Source organism: Calonectris borealis, chromosome 6 (assembly GCF_964195595.1).
Source record: "Calonectris borealis chromosome 6, bCalBor7.hap1.2, whole genome shotgun sequence".
NCBI lineage: Eukaryota > Metazoa > Chordata > Aves > Procellariiformes > Procellariidae > Calonectris > Calonectris borealis.
The window spans coordinates 23,184,750-23,210,057 of record NC_134317.1 but is presented as its reverse complement, the minus strand read 5'-3'; the positions used below and the strand labels follow the sequence as shown (position 1 = coordinate 23,210,057).

Here is a 25,308-nt window from a genome sequence, read left to right as displayed (position 1 = left end):
CCACCACTATCAACTGAGGTTTGAATTTCTTCTCAAAATATGCTCCAACTCATCCAGGAATGTGAAGCTTGCACAGGAACTCTTGGTGACATTTTGTGGTGGGCATACTGCAGCAGGTCAGGGTGGAAGATGGTAATGATTCTGCCCAGCCTTAGTAGCTCTGAGCTCATAACCAGAGCAGCAGCCTCTGTTACAGCTCTGCTCCAATAGCTGATTTTATTGCTGAGCAAAGGACAACAGCTACCTGCAGCAGCAGGAGCTGGACATTTTTTTTTGACCTAGTCAAAGCCAGTAGAGAAGTGGGTGCAATAGGCAAAGTCAAGTTTAGCAAAGTCCCATTTTGCTTTTCACTTGTGAATTTGGTGGGACTCAGGCTCCTTTTTATTATGTACTACTGCCTCAAATGGATACAAATTTTTGGAGGTTTTAGTCCACAGCTGTTGCTGCAAACTGCAGCAAAATCAGCTGTTTTCTAAGAGGTCACAATAATGACTATGACTCTGTACATTTCAGTGCTGCCATGCGTGCCAGGGTGCTTGTGTCTACCGGCTGACAAGGGTGCTTAGAAACATCATTCACTTAAGACTTCGCTGTGCTTCACATCCTAGTGGGAGTGCTTGCAGCCAGCTGGAATCTGTTCTCAGTGACTGCCTGTAGAATAAAGATTCTCCAAACCCTCCTCCCTCCAAAGTGACCACCGCTAAATAAATGCCCATCCACCCACCGAGCCAAACCAGTTCAAAGAGGAGCACTACAGTGTCTGTGAGCAGGCTCTGCTGGATATGAAGAGGGTAGAGTGAGATGAATCCCACAAAACAGCAAATGTTTTTCATCTTGCTCCAGTAATTCATCACAGGCTTATTCTTTGGGTTGCTGAACCCAAGACTTTTCTGGAAGGGGATTTGAACACTTCCCTGCTAAGACTGTTATGCAGATTAATCTGAGACAGAAATTATTACAAGCGTTTGGTCTAAAGTTCCTTTTGCTCCGTTTCACTGGACCACTCTCACTATATCACCCACAGTAAATACCCCTCCCTCTTTTTGAGGCTGTCTCTTTTGGCTACTTAGGGCTCTGTTGCTGTTCCAGGAGGTGAGACTTGGAGCTGTCCTTCCCCCTCATCACTGCCTAGCTGAGCTATTCGGTCAACCCACTGGCTACTCATTCATAGTCGATAATACTGGTTTTAACTTTCCCGGGGAACAATCATTTTAGAAGTTGTTCTGCACCCCCAAAAATATCTTCATCTGCTTATATATTTCACAGAATGGTATGTCCGCTCATGCTGCTTTTTCACATTAATAGTCCAAGTGTTCAAGCACTTAACACTGCCCTGTGGTTGAACAGCAATGAGAAACACCATTGGTAACCAGAAGAACTGAGAGCAGCAGCAAGTACAGCTGCTCAACCGGTGAGCAGTCCAGTGCCACAACCACTTGTCCCTTGAGCCCAGCTGAAAAGATGCCCTTTTTCAAAAGCAAGATTTCTTTCTGACTGAGCTGTGAAACAAAGGTCCTGGGTGGCTACAGCCATGAAAAATCCCACGGCTCTCAAAGTATCAGTGACTGAAGTCTTATCAAATTTGAAAAGTCTATCACTGCCTTCTGCTGCCTTAAACATAATTTTCAATTATATTCCTTTTTAACCAACTTAGCTTAACTGCTGGGGAATCCCACTGTCAGGATTAAGCAGATGTTTTATTTCCTGCCAAAGGTGGGTGAAATAATAATCACCAGCTCTGCCTCATTGGCTGCCATGTGGTCTGGAAAGGTGCCATATGCCCAGTGCTCCAAGACTGCTGCAGACGGGAGGCTGAGGGCATTATTTATTATTTGCCTAATCAATTTAAATACTCTTTCTTTCAGAAAGCACATTTCTAGTGCTTATAAGGAGATACAGATATAGGACTCATCAAACATCCTCCTCTAGTGAAGTGCACCTGCTGTTTAAACAGCCAATACCCCCCTTGCACGGCACATGGGGCTTGAAGCAAAGACCTTGCACTTGAAACTGCACTGTGCTCATAGGCTGTTCTCAGCATCACAATCAGTCGTAGAGGTTGTTCAAGTTCAGCCCCGTGTGCGATAATAACAGCTTTCTGTTACTCTTAATCCTTTTGAAGAGTTCTCCTTGAAGAGAGCGCAGTACCTCTCCTCCAGCAGGCAAAAGGTGTGAGCATGAGCGAGCTGCTTGTTGCTAACCTGCCTCTTGAAAACCGCTGCTGTGCCTTCACAGTGACGGGATGTGGTGTCTCCGGTGTCAGGTGCAGGGCAAAGTCTGCGGGCACTCTCTCCCACCAGGTGACTCGTGATCCTCCCTCAGGCCAGCCCACGTCTTCCACCAAAGCCGCAGAGCTCTGAGGTGGAGCGCAGGCTGCGGCTGAAGGGGGGCGACCAGGGTGTGCAGAGCACACCAGGCAGTGGATGTGGGTGCTGACTTCCGCTCCTTTCTTGGAAGGTCCAAGAAGAAATAGTGCAAAAAGCATGGGCACTCCCACGGGAGGATGGCAAATGAGGAGTCCTAGGCAAGAGGTGACAGTAAGACCCCTCTGCTCTGTGGAGTAGCAAGCAGAGTGCCAAATGCAGTGATTAGTAAGGAGAAAGGCATCTGGCTTCTGTCCTTTCACAGTTCTCTTTCAGTATCTCACTTCCCATACACTGCAAGAAATCTCCCTGTGTTTTTAGCAACTCTTTCTAACCTTTCTGAATGACACTACAAGGCCCCATCTAGACATGACATGGGGAGTAAGGCAAAGAGAGAAAAAGGGGAGGAAGATGATATAGTGGACAAGAATCTGAGATGCCTTCAGGCCTTATCCTGAAATACTACCTCTGTAGCAAGGGATATGGCTGGAGCCACCGAGGCAGCAAGCCCTTTAGAGAAGGGCTAGTAATGTACTTTTATTGAGAGATGATGTTGAGTTGTCAGAGGCAGAAGTTTGTAGGCATTGCGAGGACAGGATTCAAGGCTGGAGCAAATACTTCTGCAAGTTGGTGAGAGACCCTGGAGCAGACTACGCTTATACTGAACTCCAGCAATGTAAATCTGCCAGGTAAGGATGCATGAGCATGCCTCTGTATGAGTGACATATGGCAGTTTCCAAGGAGCATTTGAAAAATGTTTGGTTGCGTTCCTCAGAGTTCTCAATATTTCACCCCGAATTCCTCAAAGTCTTTCTACTCCTTTATGATGTGTACTTTTACGCTAAAAATATTCAGAAGCACAGCGCAATCCAGAAGAACATTATATTTGTTACCTTTTTTGTAGTTAGGAATGAAAACAATCAAGAAGTGGGTTAGGAACAGTAAGTTCGTTTTCACTATTAAACAGTTAGTGCCCAGAGAGCAAGTGTGGTTTTTTGGGTTTTTTTTGGTTTTCTCTCTGAATAGGTGTTACTGGTAAGATGGGTAAGAAATCTTTTTCAAATAAAAATGTAACCTTGAAACATAAGGTAATTGTTTTACAAATTCAGCCATTTCCAGTGCCCAGCATGTTATTTGGCAATACACAGACTTCCAGTTGGTTTCTATTTTCTTAGCAGTTGCAGTTGCTCTCTAAAAGGATTTTACCCAAGTACTGTTTATATGTACAAAAACATTTCCTATTGTCAGACTTCTGAGCCTTAGTAAAGTAGTGTCACGGCCTGGGTCCACGCTTGTTCTGTTCCCTGTTTCATGTGAACACAAACTCACCTGAGGGCATAAACAGTGTTGCAAAATAGCTTCTCGTATCTTTTCTTACAATTCTGGCTTTTAGCATCATAGTTGATAAAACTTGACTGATGCCTAGTAACTGTTAATACTGAGCTGCTGTTTATAAAAATTTCAACTTTTGTTTCCACGTTCTAATGTTTCTTAAATAAGTAAGTTGCACTATTTCTCTGAGCTAGCTTCAATTCCCAGATTCTTTCTTTAAATTATTTAAGCACTGCCTGATGGCATGTGCCAATCCAAGCACATTGTATGTGCACAGCTCCAAGCCCACACAATGGCTACTTAGAAACACCAGGACGGGAGGTTTGAAATCTTCAGTTTCTTTTTAAAGACGACTATTTCGAAGACTCAAAAAAGAGAATTTCAGGGGAAATCCGCTTGAAGGATAAGGGTGAGATGGTAGCAAGATGGTCACTGCTAAGTCTTAGCTACTGAACTGTCTGTATGCTTGCTCGCTCTCTCCCCAGTGCAAAGAACTATTTTGTGGAATGCTAATGGAAGCTCTTTCTCTTATAGCAGGTGAGAATGTAGTGGTGTTGGCTGAAAATTTGTTATTCGTGACTATTGTTCATTTAGGAGCAAGAACACTGAAATGAGCCATTTGTTCATGAAAGCTGCCAGCAGAGGATGTTGGCTGATAAATTGCAAGGGCTGGGAGGAGATGTCTTCAGGGAGTAGGATCCAGGCAGTGCTATAATGTCCTTTCTGCACATCAGAAGGTCCAGACAAGTCGACCCTCAGTGACCCCCACTACATCCAGTGCCCTTTGTCAAACGTAAAGCTCATAGCTCTGCATTGCTTTTGCTAATATTATAATCTTCCATTGCAGGATTTTCTTAGATAACTAGCAAGCCTATGTCAACTACAGGCTCTGCGGCTTGAGTTCATCACTCATGTTTCCTTTTTTTAGCTCCTGTTGGGGTTTCATAGCTCACCTACGCTGCAAGGGCCATGAACGAAGTACGTGAATATGCAACCACTTGCTGGCAGAGTAAACAGCTCGCAGGCAAGAGGACTGTTATTAAAATGGGTTGTTTTGTTGGCAGAAGTGGCTTTCGCTGTTGCCATGGGTTGCCCAAGGTGAGCCTGACCTCCGTGGTCTCTGAAGCTCTCTCTTGTGGGTGAGCTGAGCAATGCTGGAATGCAGCTTTTAAGATGGATTAACTGTGAACCTAACACAGGAAACGGTTCAGAGAGGGTAAAAATACTACATTGCACAACTAAGGATGAAACATACCTTTTGATCCCATAGGATAAAAGTTCCAAGGCTGAGCATGTGATTATTTGATAGGGCTGTAGTCAGCTTGTCCGTGCAGAGTAATGTTTGCAGCCTCCTCTTAGGGCAAAATTCTGCCTTTCCGGGAGCAAGGGAGGGCAGTGGAGAGGCAGGCATGTGGCTGATGGACAGAGAAGGGATTGCACTTTCCCGCTGTGAGTGAGTAAGGCCACAAAACCATGCACCCCACCCAACCCTTCTCAGCCAGAGCAGGTGTCCACATGCCAAGTCTGTGGCCTTTGAACTGTAAGTCTTGATGCAGTTTCACAAGCCAAGTATGTCATAGCACAAGACCAGCACTTTGGTACTAACTGGCAACTGAAATAACGTGCAAAGGCTGTTCCTAAGAAACACCAGGCATCCACCCCAGTGAAATTCTGATTTGCTGGCTGCACCCTGGCAACATAATATATTCACAAGGCCTTAGGATAAACATGAATTCAGGCTTCTGGAAAAGGATGTATTTGTTCCTTGCTCAGCTTACTACCTCTCTAGCCACCCTCTGCAAATTTCTTAGATAGTCTGTAAAATGGCAGATTACTATGCTTTAACTCTTTCGCCAGGCTGCAGGGGCAGAACTGTTGGAGATTCGCCTGAGCTAAATAAAGTTTTCTGTTTGATTGGGGCAGTGGGTTGTTTGCTTTTGTTTTTTTTGAGATTGGTTCTTTCACCTTAAGTATGTCACTTTAAAATTGTGCTATGGTAGGTGTTTGCTCCCCATTATACTACAGCTAAAAAACCAGTTTCTACCACAGATGTTACAGGCAAAACAGTTTGAAGATTTTTGCTTTCTGAGCTAAAGTCACTACTAGAAGGCGGAGCACAGTGCAAGACACTGTGTACTGAGCTGCGCAAATATGTATTAAGCCATTGGCACTACCATGAAGAATGTACAGAGCAGACTACGAAGCATGAGTTAGTTATGAACTACAAACACAAATGAAGAAACACTTTTGCAGTCTGATTCTTGCCTACCATTACCGGATTCAAATCTAAAATGAGACAGATTCTAGGTGTCTAAGTCCAAGTGATGAACCAAAGAATCGGAGCTTGGTGCCAGTGGGGCCTCCATGGTAGGGAGCGATTGTGAACACATTTATTTGACTAGTACAGACAAAGCCTGTGTATAATTGAGGAAGACAGGGCGCCACGATCAAACATCACTGATCCTTATCCTGCTCCCTTCAACTTAATTCCATAATCAGCACTTACATCACTGAGAGGTTGGAAATATTACCCAGGCCTCTCCTTCAGCGTTACGGTATCTCAAACGAGTCCCTGCCTGTAAGGATCTGCTTTCTTCAAAACAAACTTTCACCCTGCCCTGTGGTTAGCTTGGCTTAAGTCAGCAAACTGCCAGCAAAATTCTGGAATTTAGAAATAGCTTAAGCTCAGCCCATTTCTGCCTTCAAATCAGTTCGTTTTACAGTTTTCTGCGATTTCTTAAAGTACTATCATTCAGCATCCAGCTGGCATCCATTTGACTACAGTTGCTGCTGGGGGGGGCGGGCAGGAACCAACAAACCACCCTCACTGCTGAGCTGCTAAATTCAGCAAAAAGAAACTATTGCACGCCATCTCGTGGCCCTGCACAGCTATTTCCCGGGAAGAAATGTTGGAGCTCCAATTGCAACAAGGAGGTTTAATGTTGGACAGGATTGATTTTTTTAAAAAGATGGTTGTCAGGGGCTCGGAAACAGCCCGCTGTATGACCCCACCAAAGCTACGAAACATTCTCCATTAACGCTTTGTCCACACTCCTGCCTTGACCTTGCAGCCTGAGCAGCTGCCTCAAGCTGCAAAATGCATCTCTTCAGCATGTGCTCATGGTTTCTCACGCAGAGCTGTAAAGATGGCCCTGCACTCACCACAAACATAGGTACCACTGAACACCACTGCCCCCAGAGCAGCCTTTGGTGGAGCAGGAAAATACCTTGTTCATTTTACAGTATGTCACACATATGATAATCATTCTTAATTATACGCAAGGCTGGGGATGTTCATGGTACATCTGTCTTCCTGTCTGCTGTCAGTACTTATTAAAGAACTCCATGTGTCAATGTTTTAAATGAAGTTACAAATAGGCATATTAGCTTTATTAACAGCTGAATATATGAACTCATGGAACAAGGTTAGATTGGCTGTCAGTCCCTTGGTATATCTTAAGTCCTTAAACCTCCTTACTCTCTTTTTTGGGGAAAAATAAGTCATTAGAAGACCCTTGCCAGAAGTGATTAAGGTACAATTTCATTAAATCTAGTTGAGGGAATTAAAAAACAGGGACGGAGTGCAATAGTAGGACTTCACGGTCCTTGCTTTTATTTTAAGTGGTAAGTTTTTGACTTCTCAATGTTTATGACTTTTTAGCTGGGAGATTACAGTTTAAAATCTGCATCACTGAATCATCTCCAAATTTGAAGTCATCTCTAGCAGAATTGCTGATGGTTACACTCAAACACTGTCTTACTTCCACTACTCTCATACATGGCTGGTATCTATAAAGTCGGCAACGAGGGACCTTAGAATAGCTAACAGAAGTGCATGACTTCAGACTAAGCATCTTATTTTGTCAGCTACTAAAGACAACTGCACAACACCTACAAGTTTGTAGCATGCTGTTGGAAAGCATAGGAACACGACAGCTAACTTCAGACGTTACTCCAAAGGACACTGTGCCATTCTGTAAGAACAAAAAAAAAACTACCCAAGGATTCTAGTTCAAGGCATCTGATTACAATCAGCAATTGCTCTAAATTTGGTATGTGACAAAACTTCTATTTCTACTGTTCTTGGGTTAGATAAGGAAAATAATAATGATGAGGACACCAGCTGTGGAAACATGCAAGGAAATTACAGGAAAGACTGTTAGACCTGTGAGGCTTTAAGAAACTCAATACTAAGAGACTTTCTCTGTATACAGCAAAGAAAAGAGGGAACATCCTTCTCATGCCAAGGTTTAATTCTGAGGTATGTGACACTGGCTTTATAAAGGTAAATCAAAAATACATTCTGAGAAACAGTGAGCCCCCTACTTAACGCAGAGGGATTTCACACTCCAAGCAGCTGAGAAAAGAAACTGTTCACAGTATAAAAAAAACAAAGTATTTGGGGTGTCTTTGACACAAGCTTTTGACACAACAGGTGATGAGGAAATGTGCAGTAGTGGAGCAGAGGAAAGACAAATACTTAAGTGATAAAGATGAGACAGGACAACAGGTATTAGAGAATGTCTCGAAGAATTAGTTCAAGTGGAAGCCTTATGATCAGCAGGTAGATGCAGCTACTATTCCAAACAGTGATCAGGCACACTACATTGCCAGAAGTGATTATGTAGCTATTGAGACAGACTTTAGCTCCAGCCTGCTGATGATATGGCTGAAGTTTGCATATGCTTGTAGCAAACACGTATAAATGAAATCCCAGTAGTATAGAAGGACTGGAGTAGTACAGAAGAGTTTTCCATATCAACTATACCTGATACCAGGAGCAAAGGCTATCACTTGGAGTACAGCACACACACCAGTTTATACAAGTGTATAATCTACAGTTAATCTACAATTTTCATCCTGAACATCACTTTAAAAAGCCAAGTATGAATCATATGCAGACAGATTTCATGACTCATTGCTGCAACGGATCTAACCACTAGTGCTGATCCTGCCTGCCATTAAGAAGTCTGGTGTTCCCTCTTGGATCCATTCCTCTGGAGGGGAGCCCTTTCATGGATCTCTACTAGAGAGAGCTGAGCTAAACACAGTTCAATGAGATTTTAAGCATTAAAGAAATAAATGTGCTATTTTGTCACACAAAGGATAAAATTCCAGGAATTTATTGCTGTATGTATGCTTAATCCATTAATTTGTCTTACAGTAGTCATGAAGTGCCAAATTGTGTGCTACATTTAACATTTCCTGTATTCCCTTCCAAATGCCATTTTACAGTGGGTGTATGAAACAATGCAGCAGCAGTCACAAAACATGGCTTGAGCATCTCTCAAGAGCTTAAAAATAAAGATTTGTGTACAAGCTGAATAACGAGATGTCAGTTAACAGGTCACTCAGCAACTTTAATAGAAATACCTTCAGGTGGAAGTTTTGCAGTGTTAAAATTTACAACTCCGACTAAACATTCTCATCCCCACTGTAGTAACAAGATACTTGCAAAGAACAAGAACTATGGTACGTAAATGTCACACGCAAGAACCGCTTCATTTCTATCAGAAGCAAAAATTGCTAATTATAAGCAAGGACAGGCCTAGCAGGCTAAGGCTGTCAGCCTATATTAAAAACATATACCTCCAGGTTTGGCAGTGGAATTCTATTTACCACCTTGACTTTTTTTTTTTTTGGTTACATACAAGTATTCTTCCTCCCCTCCCACCACACACACTTTATAAACCCCCTTTTATTTTTATTATACCTCCATATTATTTACAGGACTCCTAAAGATTAAGTACAAACTAGTATGAAATTAATGATAGCTTGCTCTTCAAATATGTATCCCATGGCTAAATAAATACCAAGCCAATCCAACAGAGCGATCTGGAGTTACGATTCAGAAGCTTGTGTATCTGTGACTCCAGATGTTTTCTCGTTAACTGTAGAGGATTCACTTGATCTGTCAACAATAGTTGCCTTAGAGGTTGGGGTAGCGCTATCCAAGGTGAACGTAGAGGTCTGTTCTACATTTACAGTAGTGCCAGGGTCGACAGAAAAGCTTCCAGCTTGAGTAATGGAGGGAAGCAAATCTGTAGGCACTGTAGATGCCTCTGTGACCAAAGGAAGCAGAGGAACACATTTGGGTGGCATTGATAGAGGTGTTATTCCCATTAAATTCAGAGGCGGCAAGGAGGGAAGTGATGGCAAACCTAAGGAGAAATGAAAAAAGGGGAAAAAAAAGGCAGTGAGCTGCTGCGTACCACAGACAGATCTGGAGAGATTCTCTGTTTGCTTAAAACTTTTACCTTCTCTAATATCCTATTTATTCTTGGAGAGGAGGAAGCTTTTTGAACTTAGTTTGAGCATGATATACGTGCAGCACTGACTCAGCAGGCTAGTTTCAAGCCTGATAATTTTCAGATTTTGGAACTTAAGAATCAGAATAAACTCAAGTGTGCTTCCACCTCCCAGAGGACCAGGTATTTAATGCATTAATACTGATGATCAGAATTTTTTGGCATTCACTGAAACTGCCAGAGACAAGAAGTTAACAAAAACCTTATTCAATGTAAGCTTCCAATTTCTTTTTCCTTGCTCCATGTGCACCTTCAGCAGTTTTGTTTTATTCAAAACCACAAATCTAATATTAGTTCATACTTTTGGCATTCAATCAGGGTGCTTCGATCTCCTCATCTAGCATACAAGGAAACACCTCATATTTTCTTCTACCCATAAAGCTATATACTTTCATTCTTGGCACAATCTCTTTTAAGATCATAAATCAGGTAATATAAGATGAAACAACTAAATACAGACACAGGTTTAGAATTAGTTTATCTAAAGACATATTCCTTGTCTACCTAATCGGGGCACTACTGTCAACTCCCATCTCAGGCAAATATTCAATTTATCCTCTTCAGGACTCTGCCAGAGGCTCTAAATGACAGCGTCAAGGATCGTCAAGGAGAGACCCGCTATTACAGTGTTTCAGTTTGCAGAAGCACATACCAGGCTGTATGATTTCTGGAACGATGTGTGGTGCAGGTAAATTAAGTTTGGATAGATCAGTCAGGTTGGGAAGTCCTGCTGGTAATGGCATCAGACCTAAGAAAAGAGTGGAAAAGTTACAGCTGCAAACTTAAAATTGTTTTTTTCTAACTGTTTCTGACATCTTACTGATCATTTAAAGTTACTTTATATTGCTTTACATCTTAATTATAATTTTTACATATAAAAATGTAAATTCACCTGAGTTTCAGCTTTTAAATTGTACAGTGAAAACAGATACCTATTGCAGGAAGTCTGGACTAGCAAATACATAATCCCAACCTTTCAGATTTTTCTGAGGAAAGCAGAATCTTATTTCAAGGAATTAGTAGGTTTGCATTCCAAGTTCATTTTTTAACAAAGGTAGTTATTTCACCGCAGCACTGTACATGGAATGGAAGCCCTCCATTCCTAATTTGAATGGCTGAAGATAATAATAGGATGAAATACATCATATTTCTGATCTCTAATATTGATTACTCTATTAGTCTTTTCTACTTAGTTCATAACTAGAGTTAAACACAAAAGTATATAGAAAAGGCAAGACAAAGTAACTTTCAAAGCCAGGAAGGACTGAAAATAGAAGAGAAACACATGATGAACACACCCTTCCACCATTGTGTTTGCTATGGAACATCTTCCCACTCTAGAATTTCCTGTCTTAGAAGGGCTGCATTTCTGGGACAAGGGCTCTATTCCTACTTTGTGTTTAGCTCAGGGAAGGCTAATTCTGAAATAAACTGTTGATACTACAGTAACAAGAGGGAGAGGAGAAAAGTATTAAAGCAAGGCCACTGCACACAGATTTTGATTAAAAACCAGTCATCTTTACCTACCTGTGAATTCATCAGCCACAAAGGCTGACATAATCTGACTCAAAGAGCTGTCAGCTCAGCTACGAGCAGCTTTGGTTTGAACTTTTTTTAAAATCTGAAAAAGGCTGAACTTCACACAAATTCACTCAAATTTTAAACCTCCTGTATATTTAATACTTACAATTCCACTAGTATGGCCATGCAAATTGCAAGAAGTATTCTAATAGCTTTCAAAAAAGCAATGATTCAGAGAAAAAGGTGAAAGGAAAATTTTTATTTGCAGATTTTGGGGAAGAGGTGGATAGGGGGCTGGGGAAGAAGAGGACATTAACAGAAGGTGAACTTCTTAGCAGTTTGCTATTTTTTCTAAGCAGTACAAGATTAAAGTTTTCTGCCCTTGTTTGCATGCATTAGCTCTACTACACATTTTTTCTATGTTAGAGAGCATACCTCCAAACATTACTTAAAACTTTTGGACACATCTTTATCCACTTGTCTCATAGCACACAAAACACAACTCCTTCAGTGTTTTGGAATGCACGATTGAGTCCTGTACCAGTGCACCAATTACATGGCAAAATCCTATACAATCCTCATCTTACCCACTCTGAATAATTCTGGAATACTAGTGCTTGAAACGTTCGTTATTATCAGGAAATAATGTGCACCACTTTGTAGACAGACTCTTACTTTTATCATACCAGTTTAAATTACTGAATAGTTCAGAAACAGTAACTGCAACATATAGTTCTGTATTGTGAGCCCTCTCTTTATACTAGGAAGAATGATCAAGCTGAGTATTAAAATGGAGTTTCCTAAAAATGGAGGTTTTATGGGTGAAAGGAATGCAGAAATAGGCAAGACATCCCTTCTCAGATCTTTTTTCTGCCATGATGTCTGAGTGCAAAGGACAAACCAGAAACTGTGATGCTATTTGCAAAAGTATTTTGCAACATACAATTTATGGACTATGGAAAGTTAACAACATATCAACTCAAAAAACGTTGCAAATAGCAAAGCTAATACCTTCCTGAGAAATCCTGAATGCTGCATCTAAGGGGGGGGCAGGGGACCCTAAGAGGTAAATGATTGTAAACTTTGTTGCCAACTCAGTCCTCTGTGCTACAGACATGCTGTGCACATACTCTAAGAAAAAAAAAAATTCTTAACATTGTAGAGGTTGTATAGAGATCTTTAACATGAAATGTGTAAGTTGTATGAAGTTATACGCTCCCACCCCCCAGAAAGCAGTGGAAAAGACAGCTGTCTTCCCTTGCTCCTTTAAGATTTTTGTTTCGGAAATGTCTTAAGAAATTTTACCTACTCACCTGGTAATGTAGTTGCTGGGTTAACTGGTGGCACAGCGGTAAGGGACTGACTGACTTGTGGTGGTAATAATGGAACTGTTGGAACACCTGGTGGAGTATACAGGAAAACAACATTAATTTTAAGCATACAACACTTTACTTCCCTTCCTCAAGGAGTACAAATAAATAATTGCTTACAGGAGAATTACTATTTGCCTTAACCATAAAATGTTGATGAAGAAAAATAGTATTCTAAATAAAACGCATCGTATTTCTGATAGAAGTTGTTTGCAATTATTTTGTAAGCACGTAGGGCACAATTACAGTATTCTAGCCTTTGTTGTTGAGCAAAGTTTGGGGAAGAGAAAATTTTATTCTCTCTTCTGCCTTCTATTAAATTGATAGAAACATCTGTCAATGCAAAAAAGCCAGAAAACCGATGCATTTCAGAAGTCAGTTACTTCCATACTAACCTGTACTGAGAACATTACTGACAGTAGTTGAGGGTGAACTAATAGAAAGTCCTGAAAGACTCTGTTCAAGGCCTGCTGACCCAGGGGGTAATGTGGCTGAGGGATTAACTGATGACAGCTGAACCTTATTGAAAGGAAAAAAGGAAAGTTACACCATTAGGGTTTGTTTCCACAAGAACCCATAGAAGCAGAAAAGCAATGTAACATCATAATCCACTTTTTACGAAGCCAAAAAAGTGACTACAGCTTACCTCTGTGAAACCATCTTTGAGGGGACTGAGAGATGGACTAGGCAACTGTCCTGGGAGAGAAATTTTCTTTCCCTCTTCAAATGGGCGCGTAGGTATCCTATGCAAATATCCATAACCAATGCCACATCCTAGGCTTTTAAAATACGAACATTTAAAAGTCTGTGAAGTGACTTTACAACTACAGACTCCATAGCAAGCAATGCATGAAAGACTCAAGACACCAACCAGTTTCAAGATAAGTGCTGTACAACTTTCCCCTCCCCCCAAATGTTGCCTCACTTTCTGTGGAGAAATAATCAATACGAAACAACCGAAAGGAAATTCTGTAGCTTTTAGCAATAAACATTTAGCACAAAATAAATTTCACTGTTATTTAAACCAAGCAGCTATATCAGGTATACAGCTTGGAATTCAAGTCACAATTGTTATTTGCAGTCCTCTGTTCTGGCTACTTCTTGTTCTGGTGCAATACTTTTAAGAATATATTACAGCCTACTGACTATTTGAAGCCTAATGCAGAAAGCAACTGTCGCACTTTGTGCATTTTTGCACTAGCTAATTTACTGTATAAATACACACCTCCCATTAGTAACTAAACCTGAATGTCGAGTAAATATATAATTTATTATAGCAGAAACGCCTTGGATATAACAACACTCTTTTCCTGTCTTTGTAGAAAACTTCAGCAAGCAGCTTTTAGGCTAGTGCTGTAAGAAAGTCATCCTGTCCTCCTGTAACACATTGTCTCCTTACCTGCCTTCTCCACCCCAGGCAGAATTTGGAGTAATCACCACTTCCCGACAATTATCTGTGTCTGTGTTGTACACATGAAGTTTTAATGGCTTTGCTTCATGTGTTTCAATAAGGGAAAAGAGATCTTCAGACTGCAAAAGGATAAAAATGAGTAAGGGCTTTCTTGTCCTTATCATTTGACATTAGAATGATCATCTTCCTAGTCCTAACTTTCTGTAACAGAACCTGGTAACTGCCACATGTTGCAGTTGTTGCAGTGCTGCTGTTTCATCACAAGGCCAACTTTAAAATGTGCTTTGCTAGCGCAACTCAGAAGACATGTGGCACAACCCAGATTTCAAATCTGCTATTTGAAATATTAATATTGGAGTACAAAAAAAGTTTCTATCTGACTTCATGAAGATATTTAAGAGCAGTTTTTATTTCCAGAATTGCATGTAAGCACAAAGAAGAGGCACCATGCCAGAGCTCCTTCCCCTTTGCATTAACTTACTTCCATTAGCACTGAACAGAGACAGAACTGGGGATGTTTCAGACTGCCCTGGTTTTAGTTTAACAAAAAAAAAAAAAAATCTTATATACTTACCTCATTCATGACGGTATCTGCTCCAATGATATAGTCACTATAAGGTCTAAGTCCAGCTAATGCAGCAGGAGAATTGGGTTCCACTTCCTAGTTTTAAGATGGAAAGTTACAAAACACTACATAACTGTCAGGGTGTAGCAGAACAGTCAGATGTGCACTTCAGACAAGTTTTGAGTCAGACGGACAAACTGTCAAGTTTTCAACACAATGAGTAGAACAGTCAGTGAACTAGTGAAACAGTGGCTAGATAACAGTCTCTTTTGATACTGCTAGGAGGAGCTCTGAGTATTGTACAAAACCACTGGTTTAAATACAAGATTTGACAGTATACTCACAGACATACAGTTCTAGTTCAAAAGTCTTTCCAAACCCAAAATCAATGAAGAGAAAACAGACCAATTTGTGCACCCCCTTGCAAGTTACTTTTCAGTAAAAAGTTTAACAGTAAGCAAAAGTAAGAAAAATACTTGGAAGTCCATACGTACCAAAACATGCCATACATTTTCATTGGCCCCATCAAAGCTGCAGAAACGAATGCTCACGCCGAGCAGGCCCTGTCCACCCCACATGTTACTGGGGGTCACTGACGTTTCTCTCAGTTCCAGTGTTTTGCTACTGTATACTAGCATTTTTACAGGTTTTTCAACATTTGCTTTCAACAGGTCCTTGAGAGTGTCATTGTCTTTATTCTGTGAATGTTCAAACAAGAGTTTGGTTGAGTGTTTAACACAGCAAGCATCCAGTTCTATAGCACCACTTTTGTATTCCAAAGGTCCTATAAACACTGTGCATTATCAGGATATGTACCTACAGCTATTTTATAACAAGCTTCCAGTCCCTCCACAATTTTAGAATACAACTCCGGTGAAAACCTGGGGTTTCACAGTAACAGGTCATGCTTTCCAAACATGAAAGCATTTTAATTAAACCTGTGATATGATGCGCCTTGCAGCTTTTCAGAGGCTTTCTTGAATCCAGCCATACTGGTGGAGAAGCTTACCCACAGCTGTTCTTTTCCACTGCTATGATGGTTTGTTTTCTCACTACAGCTCTGCTTGAAAACTTTCTCCCACGATTCCTGCCCAGCTAACAGCTTTGACAACAGCTCTTTCAATCAACTTGTTTTGACTGGAATGAGTTTGCAAGTTCTCACATAAGCAGTTTTACAGACAGAACTGGGGGGCACTAACACAAGCAACTAGTGCTGGATCACTAGGTAGTACTATCTTCTGCTGGCGCAGATGTCTGCAGAGAGCATGTCTGTCTGTCTGCATCCTTATTCTTCAGCTAAATTTTTGATAGAATTATAACTACAGAGTGAAGGAAATTGATTTCTGATGCAGTTAGGCTTTCTCATTTTAAACTAAGGAGAAATATTTTATATACATTTAAATAAAACAAATGCATTGGCTTACCTATAAAAATAAGATTCTCAACACATTGTTTATATTCGGAGTTATAAAACAGCAACACACTTACCAATCTTGAACCATTAATGGACACGATAAAATCAAAGAATGGCTCCAATCCAGCTCTATGCCCTGGTGAGTTTTCTTGTACCTAACAAAGTTAAACAAGAATTTAGCAAAAATGTACCAATGCTGATTCATGGATTAGAATTATATTTCTACTTGTGCAAACTGTACTTTTAGAAGCTACTGATGTCTGTATGTATGATTTTTAGATGTTCAAATATAATCTTTTGACAAAAAAAATCCCTCCCTTTAAAAAAAAAAAAGAAAGGAAAAAAAAAGAGAAACATTTACAAAGAATCAGTAATTTATAAATTAGCAAGGAATGACACAACAGTAGCCACTCCCTGGGACAAGCACTGCTTAACAGCTGCAGCAGATAAATTGTAGATATTTATTTCAGTAAAGGAGATTATGGTCAAAGGACAAGCTTAATGAATTCTGAAAAAGTTGGGTTAAAAAGCAGTATCTTTCCACAGAAGTACCAATGTTGGACCTTGTTTTTTATCTTACACTTACTAGAGGAAAAGGAGAGTCACATCTGTGTAAGCACAGGTTGTTATCTCATGATTAAACATCACCTGTTGACATTTTGAGACATCTGTACAACCAATGATTCATTAACATACCAACAAGCTGCAAGAAAAGGCACATGTGCAATTTTGCAGCCATGGCAGAGCAAGTAATTCAACCACTATACTAGGACAAGGCCTAAGCATTGGATACACATTGCTCCCAGAAGCTTAAAGTATGCTTTTAATTCCAAATGGAGTAACTGAGAGACATTTTGCCAGTGTTGTTTTTTCATTATTACATGCCTTGCTGACAGACAAAAGTAACTCCAATATGGCTATCAGATTTTTCCTACAGCCATTTCCTACAGCAAAGCATATCTATCTTTATTTGTAAGCTGATTCATTTTACCCGCTGGCTTTTTCTTTTACGTGCTACACTCAACTTCCAAAAAGATCTAAAAAGTGCTACCCTTTACAGTGTGGTTTCTTACATTACGTGCTATTCCATCTGACAGAACTGGTACAAGTCTTCTAGTTTGTTCAATACCAGTCTGATTCTGCAGGAATTGAGTTTTCTTAATATTACTCATCTAGAACAAAATATTCTGATATGGCCTTCCTGCCAAAAAAAGGTTAAACGAACAGTTTTATGAAAGCTGAATTAAAGAACTCTGGTTTCCTATGGTCATGCTCCATAATTGCATTCTCAGGCTTGAAGTTTCTCTTGTAATTAAGTCATTCAAAATATCCTCTCCTCTGATGTGGGTTTTCTAGTAGGATGAGCTTGTCCCATTTGTTGCTCTTCCCTCAAGCTTAGGAAGGTTACGTGACAATACTTTAATAGCCTCTCTCTCTCATTCCACCACCTATCACACGTGACAAATAAGAACGTACATTCTGTGTTTTTAATGAGCCTGACATAAAGGCTTTATACCACAATGAAATCAGCAGATGGTGTCAGATGTTATTGGGAAAACAAGAATTTTAAAGACAGAACACGTCTTTCTAAACCTCATCATTAAAAATCAGTAAATCCAGCAAACTGATACATTTATTCAGATAACACGTCAGATTGTTAGGACTGGATATATGTCATGGCCTTGAAATTATGAAAAGCCAGACTTCATTCATCCAGCAGGACAGCTGCAAAAGCAGTCCTGACATGGTCCATTCTTTATTCAGAGATTTTCTTCCATTTCCAAATGAACTTCTTAAAAAACCCCAAACAACAAAACCCCTACACCCTGACACAATATCCCTCCCCCACAACCTCCGACAGATTACATCCTGAACACTGTGAACCAACAGTGACCAGGATTCAATAAGGTAATCTTTTAAAATGAGAAGGAGTACCTACAATAAATGAGAATTACATATGTTCAGCATCCATCAATGTCAAGCTCGCTGACACCTGGGATGTGTAGATTTGGTATTCTAAGTAAATTTTTTATAGTCTGCCCCAAACTGATGAAGAGTTTCCAAGTTCCGAAAGATTAGTTTGCAAAAAGTATCTTCAGATGTTGAACACCTTCCCCCAAATCCATCCCAATCCTGAACATCTCTAAGTGGGCACATAAAAGCTACCAGGAAGCTGTATCTAAAAGAAACAGAGCTCTTATAGTTGCATCAATCATACATGCACCTCAGAAGCATGTAGCTGCATCCCGTCTGTCAGCACATTTCTTCATGCTGCCACGCGCAGGTTCAGTCACAAAAAGTTTCCTATTTCCCTAGCTTGTTTGGGCACGACAACACTGACGGAAAAGCATTTTTATGCCTGGCAGTCCCAGAAATGCAAAACAGAAGTTCTGAGTTCATTCCACGTGAAAAGTCTCCTCCTTAAAGAAGCGACACACTCAGCCCTGCACAACAACCACACCGACCCCGTACAGTTTTATGTCGCACCACCTTACTTTCAGCCAGCTAGCTGCACAATTCATCACCATCACGCAGTGCCCAGTGCACAGCTCAGCTCTCTGCTCAAAGCTCTGTGGCCATGGTTCTCTTCCAGGAACTACAGCAACAAAGGATAGCCAGGGACCTTAGGAAATACAAGGGCACAAAAACCTTCTTATTAATGATGGAAATAAAGTTTTCATGTATACGTACATAAACTCTAGGCCTCCTGAGCAACCTGGCTTTGTGCAGCTTTGCTGTATGCACCAAGTAGGCATTCAGTAACTTGCCTTTGTAATCGAATAAGGACTGAGAAATAATCAAGTATATCATTTACAACAGATGCCACTGCAGGCAAGATACCATCCATGGCAGCTTGGGAAGCTAATTCTCTCAAAGCCGGCTGTTATTTCAGGCACCTGTGGGTAAATGCCTTGACTTTCTAACAGTAGAGAAAAACAGTGGAACAGACTATCTGGAGAAGCTGTGGAACTGCCACCGCTGGAGCTTTTTAAGAGCAAGCGAAGAAAACCTCTATCAAGAATGCTGAATGTCAGAAGGCAGAAAAGGGCTGTATGACTCTTTCAGCCTCGCACAATACTGCAGGACTTCAGTTTCTCACCGAGATGATAGCACTCAGGCAGCAGGGCTGCTGAGCACATAGACTACACACTAATTACTTCACTTTTAATTCAGTGTCAAGAATTAAACGGAGAACAGGTTTCAAGGTCAAGACACTAATTTTAATCTGCATTACAAAAAGACTTATTTTTTGGCAAATACATAAAGTTTCTCTTTGCTGAACACTTTTCCCAACACTATCACTCTATGTCTACACGGTATATATTGTAGATTACACATTATAATAAGGCTGCTCAGCCACACAATGGTCACAAATTTAAGCCCCAAGTGAGCAGTGCTACAGTAAATGGAATCAGGCGTGGAAACCCTGATTTTCAGAGGCAGATGAAGGCTCTCACCACTTTTGAAAGTCAGATAACTTATACCAGTGACCACTTAAACCTTCAGAAGCTTAGCTTCAAGCACTAAATACACAACTGTCCAGGAGCTGAAGCTCTGAAGCTTTTTCTTCCCCCACACAAGAAATGCTTCCTAATATTTACTTTATTACCAACAAAATGCTGAAAGAGTTTTTTTTGTAGTTATTCCTCCCACTCTGTAATTGGCAATAAAATTTCGTTATGTATCGTTTATAAGCTATTCCTGTTAGGTCTGACAGAATCTACTTTACTTCTGTCAGCTATTTTAACACATTACACGGTATAACTGTATTGACTTTCCTTATGAAACACTCAGTTTTCAAGAGAAAAAGCTTTATAAGCTTTTTGTAAAAAAATAGATTCCCTATCATAGCATCAAATTTTATTTTAGCACAGAGAATTTAACTCGAGCTTTTAAAATGTTAGACTCCCTTAAAAAATAAGTCATCTTTTTATGGCAACATGTTTGTATCTCTACTACAATAATCAAAGCACTCAAGTAAAAGTTAGAAATCTAAACTTTGGGCACTGCTGTTCAATATCTTTTAGGGAGAACAGCACATAACACAGTAGCATACAAATCTCTCGCAGATAGAAATTCGTACATCATCTATTAGTTGAAGAAATTGTCAAGTCATTATCAAACTACAGCAGTTTCGCATTGCTGAACAAGAAAGTTATTCAAAATTTTCCTTCATTCTGTTTTGAAGAGCAGAAACAAATGCATACTGAGCTATACATAGAGTCAGACAGTTACTCTAATCAGTCACATAACTTACGTTAAAGGAAACTTATGGAGGAAAAAAAACAAACAATGGAGAAAATTCCTAGAAGTAAATAGCATTGCATCCTACCAGCCTGGGAGGTAGTTAAGAGAAAGATTTATGAGCACATTACATGAATCAGTAAATGACAGCCTAACAGCAAAAGCACATATGATGAATAAAAATGTATTCCAAAGAATTGTTTCAAACAAATGACTGATTATTAGGTCTACCTATGAAGAGACTAGGGCAACAAAACAGTTTGTAACTTTCTCTCCCTCTTAAAAAAAAAAAAGGCTACATTTCAATGTCTAGAAACCCCAACAGCGCAATCCACAGCAACTTCTCCTGTCAAGTATGCATGGGATGAAATTGCTTTCCTTCGACAGCACTTCAGTCCTGGAGTGTTCCTATTTCCTGTTACAAGTGCACTGATAATAAAGCTCATAATGAAAGCAATATTGCACTGAATATTAGCAGGAGCAGCCAAAAAGATTTAAGTAATCTGCAAAAATTACATCAGAAATCAATTATGGTATTGTTCACTTGCTGTATATATTTCTGCTCCTGTTTGAAGTGAGCAGGCTGAGAGACTTGCTGCTAGTTTTGCAGGGAGGCACCACATACAATCTAAAAGTCTCACTGTAAGAAACAGTCTTGGTTTCCTCATCCCTCCGGCAACTTGTACTTGGCTCCTATAGTCATTCTGAACAACCTTAACTCACTTGTTTCATGGCCTTGTAAAACATATTTTCCACTTACCTGCCCTATCCAAACAAATTCTTCCAATAACTGAAAAGATTTTCTGACATTTCTCTAGTATTCCAACAACTAATGAAATCTTAAAAATGACCACTATATACTATTTACAGAAGTTTGGTGTTATCAAAGGAATCTGACCTTATCTGAATCAGATCTGTAACACAAAGACTACTGCCATTTTCCTTTTACCATTCTCGTTTATCTGATTCTTTCTGAGCTCAGTATTTTAAAGTCTACTTGAGAATAAATTAGAAGAAAATAGCAGTATTGCTCGACCCCAAGTTCTACCAAAGGTCGGTCCACGCAGACAGAGCACTTGGGCAGAGCTCCTCTAACAGTGCGAGCTGAACACATCTGTCTTTAACAAACTTACTACAGAATACCAACAGGAAAATTAAACTTGGAAAACTATAGAGGAAAATTCTAGTCACTTGTATGCCACATGCATTTCAATATAAACACTCCAAATTACAACAGTGAAAATTCAGAATTTTTCTCTACTCTGAATCTACGCTTCCAATTACATATAAGCACTGGACTAATTCCTGTTAGACTGAGATCATTATGGAATTTAAGATGCCTGTCCACAGAAAAAAAATAATTGCTTATTGTTGTGGCATCTGAAGATATCAGCAAGAAGATAAGGCAGTGAAAAAACACAGACATCAGCCTATGTAAGACAACAGGCAGGTCCCTTCCTGCATTTAATGTAAATATGGCTGTCCTCTCAGAAATCAACTTCTTGCAACTTCTTTAATGTGCACCTACCAATTACATTTACAAAGACTGGCAATCAACCACTGCCACTTCAAGTCAGAGCAAAAACATTACAACCAAAAGGTGCCTAAATAAAAACAGAAAGTGCCAGATTCAAGCAAGATTACAGGAAAAAATGAGTAGAGACTTCATAAAAGAGATGCATCTCAATTTACTAGCATGCTTTAATCAAACAGCATGAAATGACGAATCCGACATAACTGATACTCTAACTGCAGAGTACTTACTGATTTTACAACCCTCAAAAATAAAAAGCACGTGATATTTACGCTATAGTATGCTAAAAAAAAAAAGTCTGCCACTTTTACCGAACTGCAAAAGTGGTTTTTGGGGGAGAAAAAACAGAATGGATTGGCATATATTAGTAACATTGGATTGTTATATATTAGTAACATTAAAAGGGAGAAACAAAAACCACCATGACTTTAGCCTATATGTAAATTTTAACAGATGAATATTTGGATTTGATCAGAACATCAATGTTTGCTTCTCAAAAGCAATATGCAGCATTTTTTAACACTTGAAAGATGATCTCTGTTCTTTTTTCACCATGGTATCCTACATACAGTTATAGCTCACTGCTAGCAAGCTAGACCAAGTAAGGAAGTACTAATTCACGTGAGTCGAGGTCTTGTGCTCTTTCACGTGTCTAAAACGTGGGGCTAGCTCTAGACAGAGAGCTGATCCAGGAAGGTCCGATGCCAACAAAAATCTAGCCCCGCACGGTGCCTACAGTAAGGGTACTCACACTCCAGCTAGAGCAGCAAAAGCGCTATGGTGTGGGCAAGGCTATCAGTAACTCCGGCAAAGTTACTGTATTGCCCCGTGCATCAGATTCAAGGACACAGCCCAGGTACCATTCTGCTCACTGAACGTGAAACATGCTACAGGACGGACTTTCAAAAGGCTGCTCACAAGACCCTCACTGCAGCCTATCAAAGTATTTTGTTGCACACAAAACCAAAATTTTGTGGCCACAGTGTGAACGAAAACTATATAACTGTGAAAAATAACACTGCCGTCACTATGAATGCTGGAGAGCAGCTCTGGCAGGTGCGACGCCCGTCATCTAAATACCTTGATCTAACACCCCTGGAACTACTGTCGAGGGGTGAAGCAGCTGTAGCTCAGATCATGGCGCAAGGATGGAGATAAAGCCTGACGTGTTACCCAAGCCAGGCACCTGAAGGGTGGCAGCTCTTAAACCGCAGTTGGAAGGTGCGCAGGCTGGTGCGCTAACAGCGCTTCTCCTCAGCGGAGGAGAAACAGCCTCGGCCCTCAAAGGCTGCCCGGAAAGCAGCATCACCTCCCACGCACCCTCCCTCTCGGCCTGCTCACAAGCCGAAGCGCAGACGGAGCAACCTGACGACACAGTCCGGGCCACCAGCCGGGGAGAGGCGGCTCGGAGCGCATCCGGGCTGCCGCCGCCGGCCGGGACAGGGCGCAGGCCGCGGGCCGGGACAGGGCGCGGGCAGTGGCAGCGCGGAGCCGAGCCGAGCCCTTCTGGCGGGGCGCCCGGAGAGCCCCGCGCGGAGAGGGGCGCGGCAGCTCGCCGCCCCTCTCCTCCGGGAAAGGCGGCCGGCAGCGCGGACCCCGCCGCGGATTTCACCGCCGCCACGAGCCGCGGCGGAGGCCCGGCCACGGGCGCCGGGAGTCCCGGCCGCCGCCGTTGCCCAAGCGCCTCACCGCCGAACGGGGAGCGCGGCGAGGCCGCCCGGCCCGGGGAGACCCTCGGGCCGCTCAAGCGCAGACCCGCGGAGGGAGAGGCCGCCGAGGCCCAAGGGCCGCCGCCGGCCTAACGGCCCCCTAACGGCGCGCCCGCCGCCCTTACCCGCAGGACGTGGTAGCCCTCGGTGCCCCCGCCGGGGATCTCGACGCTCTGTGAGGCGCCCATGGCCGGGGCGGGCGGCGGTGGCGGCGCTGTTCCCCGCACAAAGCCCCGCTCACCAGGGACGTGGCACTCGCTCGCTCCCGCCCCCTCCCGTCCGACTCGGGGGGGGGGCGGGCGGGCGAAGGCCGCGCGCGGGGCATGCCGGGAGGCCGCACCGCAGCCTCCGGCTCCCGCCGCAGCGCCCCCTGCCGGGCACTCCCGCCGCCGGGAGGAGGCGGAGGCCGTACGGCGGCCGCCCTAGGACAGACCTCGTCTGCCCAGCCCCTGGGGAGGTGCAGGCCGTACGGTGGCCGCGATGGACCACGGCCCTCCCGCTAGTCTCTGGCGCGGCGCCGCCCCCTGGCGGCCGAGGGCGGCGCTGGTAGGCGCGGAGCGGGAAAGGGCGGCGGTGCTAGGCAGGAACAGTTAATTAATGTATATTAGTGTTAATTATATTAATGATGTATAGTAAATGGGTGCACAGAACATAACGAGGGCAAGCTGCAGCAGGCCGTACCTTCCGCTGGCTTCTCTAACCCCACAGCTCGCTGTGGGAGGCAAACCCGCCACATCCGCGCGCTCTGAGCCCCGCCCTGCCGCGGGCGGGAGCAGCGGGGCTGCCGGGGCGCGTGGCGGCGGCCGGTGGCCGGAGGCGGGCGGAGGGGAGGGCCCGTGCCTCGCGACAGAACGGCTCGGGCGGAAGCGCTGTCCGCGCGCGGCGCCGTGGCTGGCGCTGAGGCGATCGGGGTGGGTTCTCCTTGCCGGCGCGCGGCGGGTCGCGACAAGCAGCAGCGAGAGGAGCTCTGCTCTCCCGCCTGCCCGCGGGGGAGAGCCGCCCGCTGGTGAAGCGCACCGCGCGTCCTGCATTAAAATCCAGCCCCGAGCCCACCCGGTGCCGCAGCGGGGCTGGAGGAGGCGGGCGGTGTTTTCTCAGGGAGTGTCGTGGACCTGAGGTTTAGACAGTCTCCTTCTGAGAGCGCCCCTGTGCGTGGAAGGCCCCAGGTGAAGCTTCTGCACAGCCTGCCCACGCACACCAGTGCCTCCGCGTTCTGGTGCTACAGCCCTGCAAGGGGAGGTGACCCCGCCGAGGGGTGCTGCCGGCGCTGGGCGTTTCGGTAATGCAGGAACAGCATTTGTTAGTGAACGGGAAGGCAGTGTTCAAGATCCTCAGCTGAGCACAGAAAGGAAATTCAGATTAGCACGATCAGAAACCCCTACCTCACTTCTTTTGGACTCATGTCCCTCTGTGTTACCACAGTGTTTTACTGGTTCGTATGAAAAGCCTCTCTGCACTGTGCTCGGGATTTACCCCAGTGCTGCCTGCAGAGATGACCGACCCCCTTCCCATCCTTGGCCACCTCCCTGTGCCCAG

The 25,308-nt window shown here is 42.7% G+C and overlaps 1 protein-coding gene across 2 annotated transcripts; it reads right to left on the bottom strand.

Annotated features, from left to right (window-relative positions):
* Positions 1 to 8,802: 8,802 nt before the first annotated feature.
* On the bottom strand, positions 8,803 to 24,215 carry GORASP2 (golgi reassembly stacking protein 2). Of its 2 annotated transcripts, XM_075153190.1 has the most exons (11): positions 23,898 to 24,053; positions 18,780 to 18,907; positions 16,359 to 16,439; positions 15,365 to 15,568; positions 14,880 to 14,966; positions 14,294 to 14,424; positions 13,541 to 13,673; positions 13,290 to 13,413; positions 12,838 to 12,924; positions 10,656 to 10,751; positions 8,803 to 9,856 (listed from the first exon to the last, which is right to left on the bottom strand). In XM_075153190.1, exons 2-11 carry the CDS (start codon positions 18,810 to 18,812, stop codon positions 9,537 to 9,539), a joined length of 1,296 nt encoding a protein of 431 aa, XP_075009291.1. In that variant the 5' UTR covers positions 18,813 to 18,907; positions 23,898 to 24,053; the 3' UTR covers positions 8,803 to 9,536. The 2 variants fall into 2 exon arrangements, with proteins under 2 accessions (XP_075009291.1, XP_075009290.1); XM_075153189.1 differs by lacking the exon at positions 18,780 to 18,907 and having other exon boundaries at positions 23,898 to 24,215.
* Positions 24,216 to 25,308: the final 1,093 nt, after the last annotated feature.

What these genes read in the sequence shown, in the direction of transcription:
- GORASP2 (XM_075153189.1), bottom strand. Translation starts at nt 23,960, where the DNA reads ATGGGCGCCTCACAGAGCGTCGAGATCCCCGGCGGGGGCACCGAGGGC. An exon ending in CAGTAATGTTCTCAGTACAG is followed by an intron (nt 12,925 to 13,289) that starts GTTAGTATGGAA and finishes ATACTCCACCAG; the next exon opens with GTGTTCCAACAGTTCCATTA. An exon ending in CCCAGCAACTACATTACCAG is followed by an intron (nt 10,752 to 12,837) that starts GTGAGTAGGTAA and finishes CTCTTTTCTTAG; the next exon opens with GTCTGATGCCATTACCAGCA.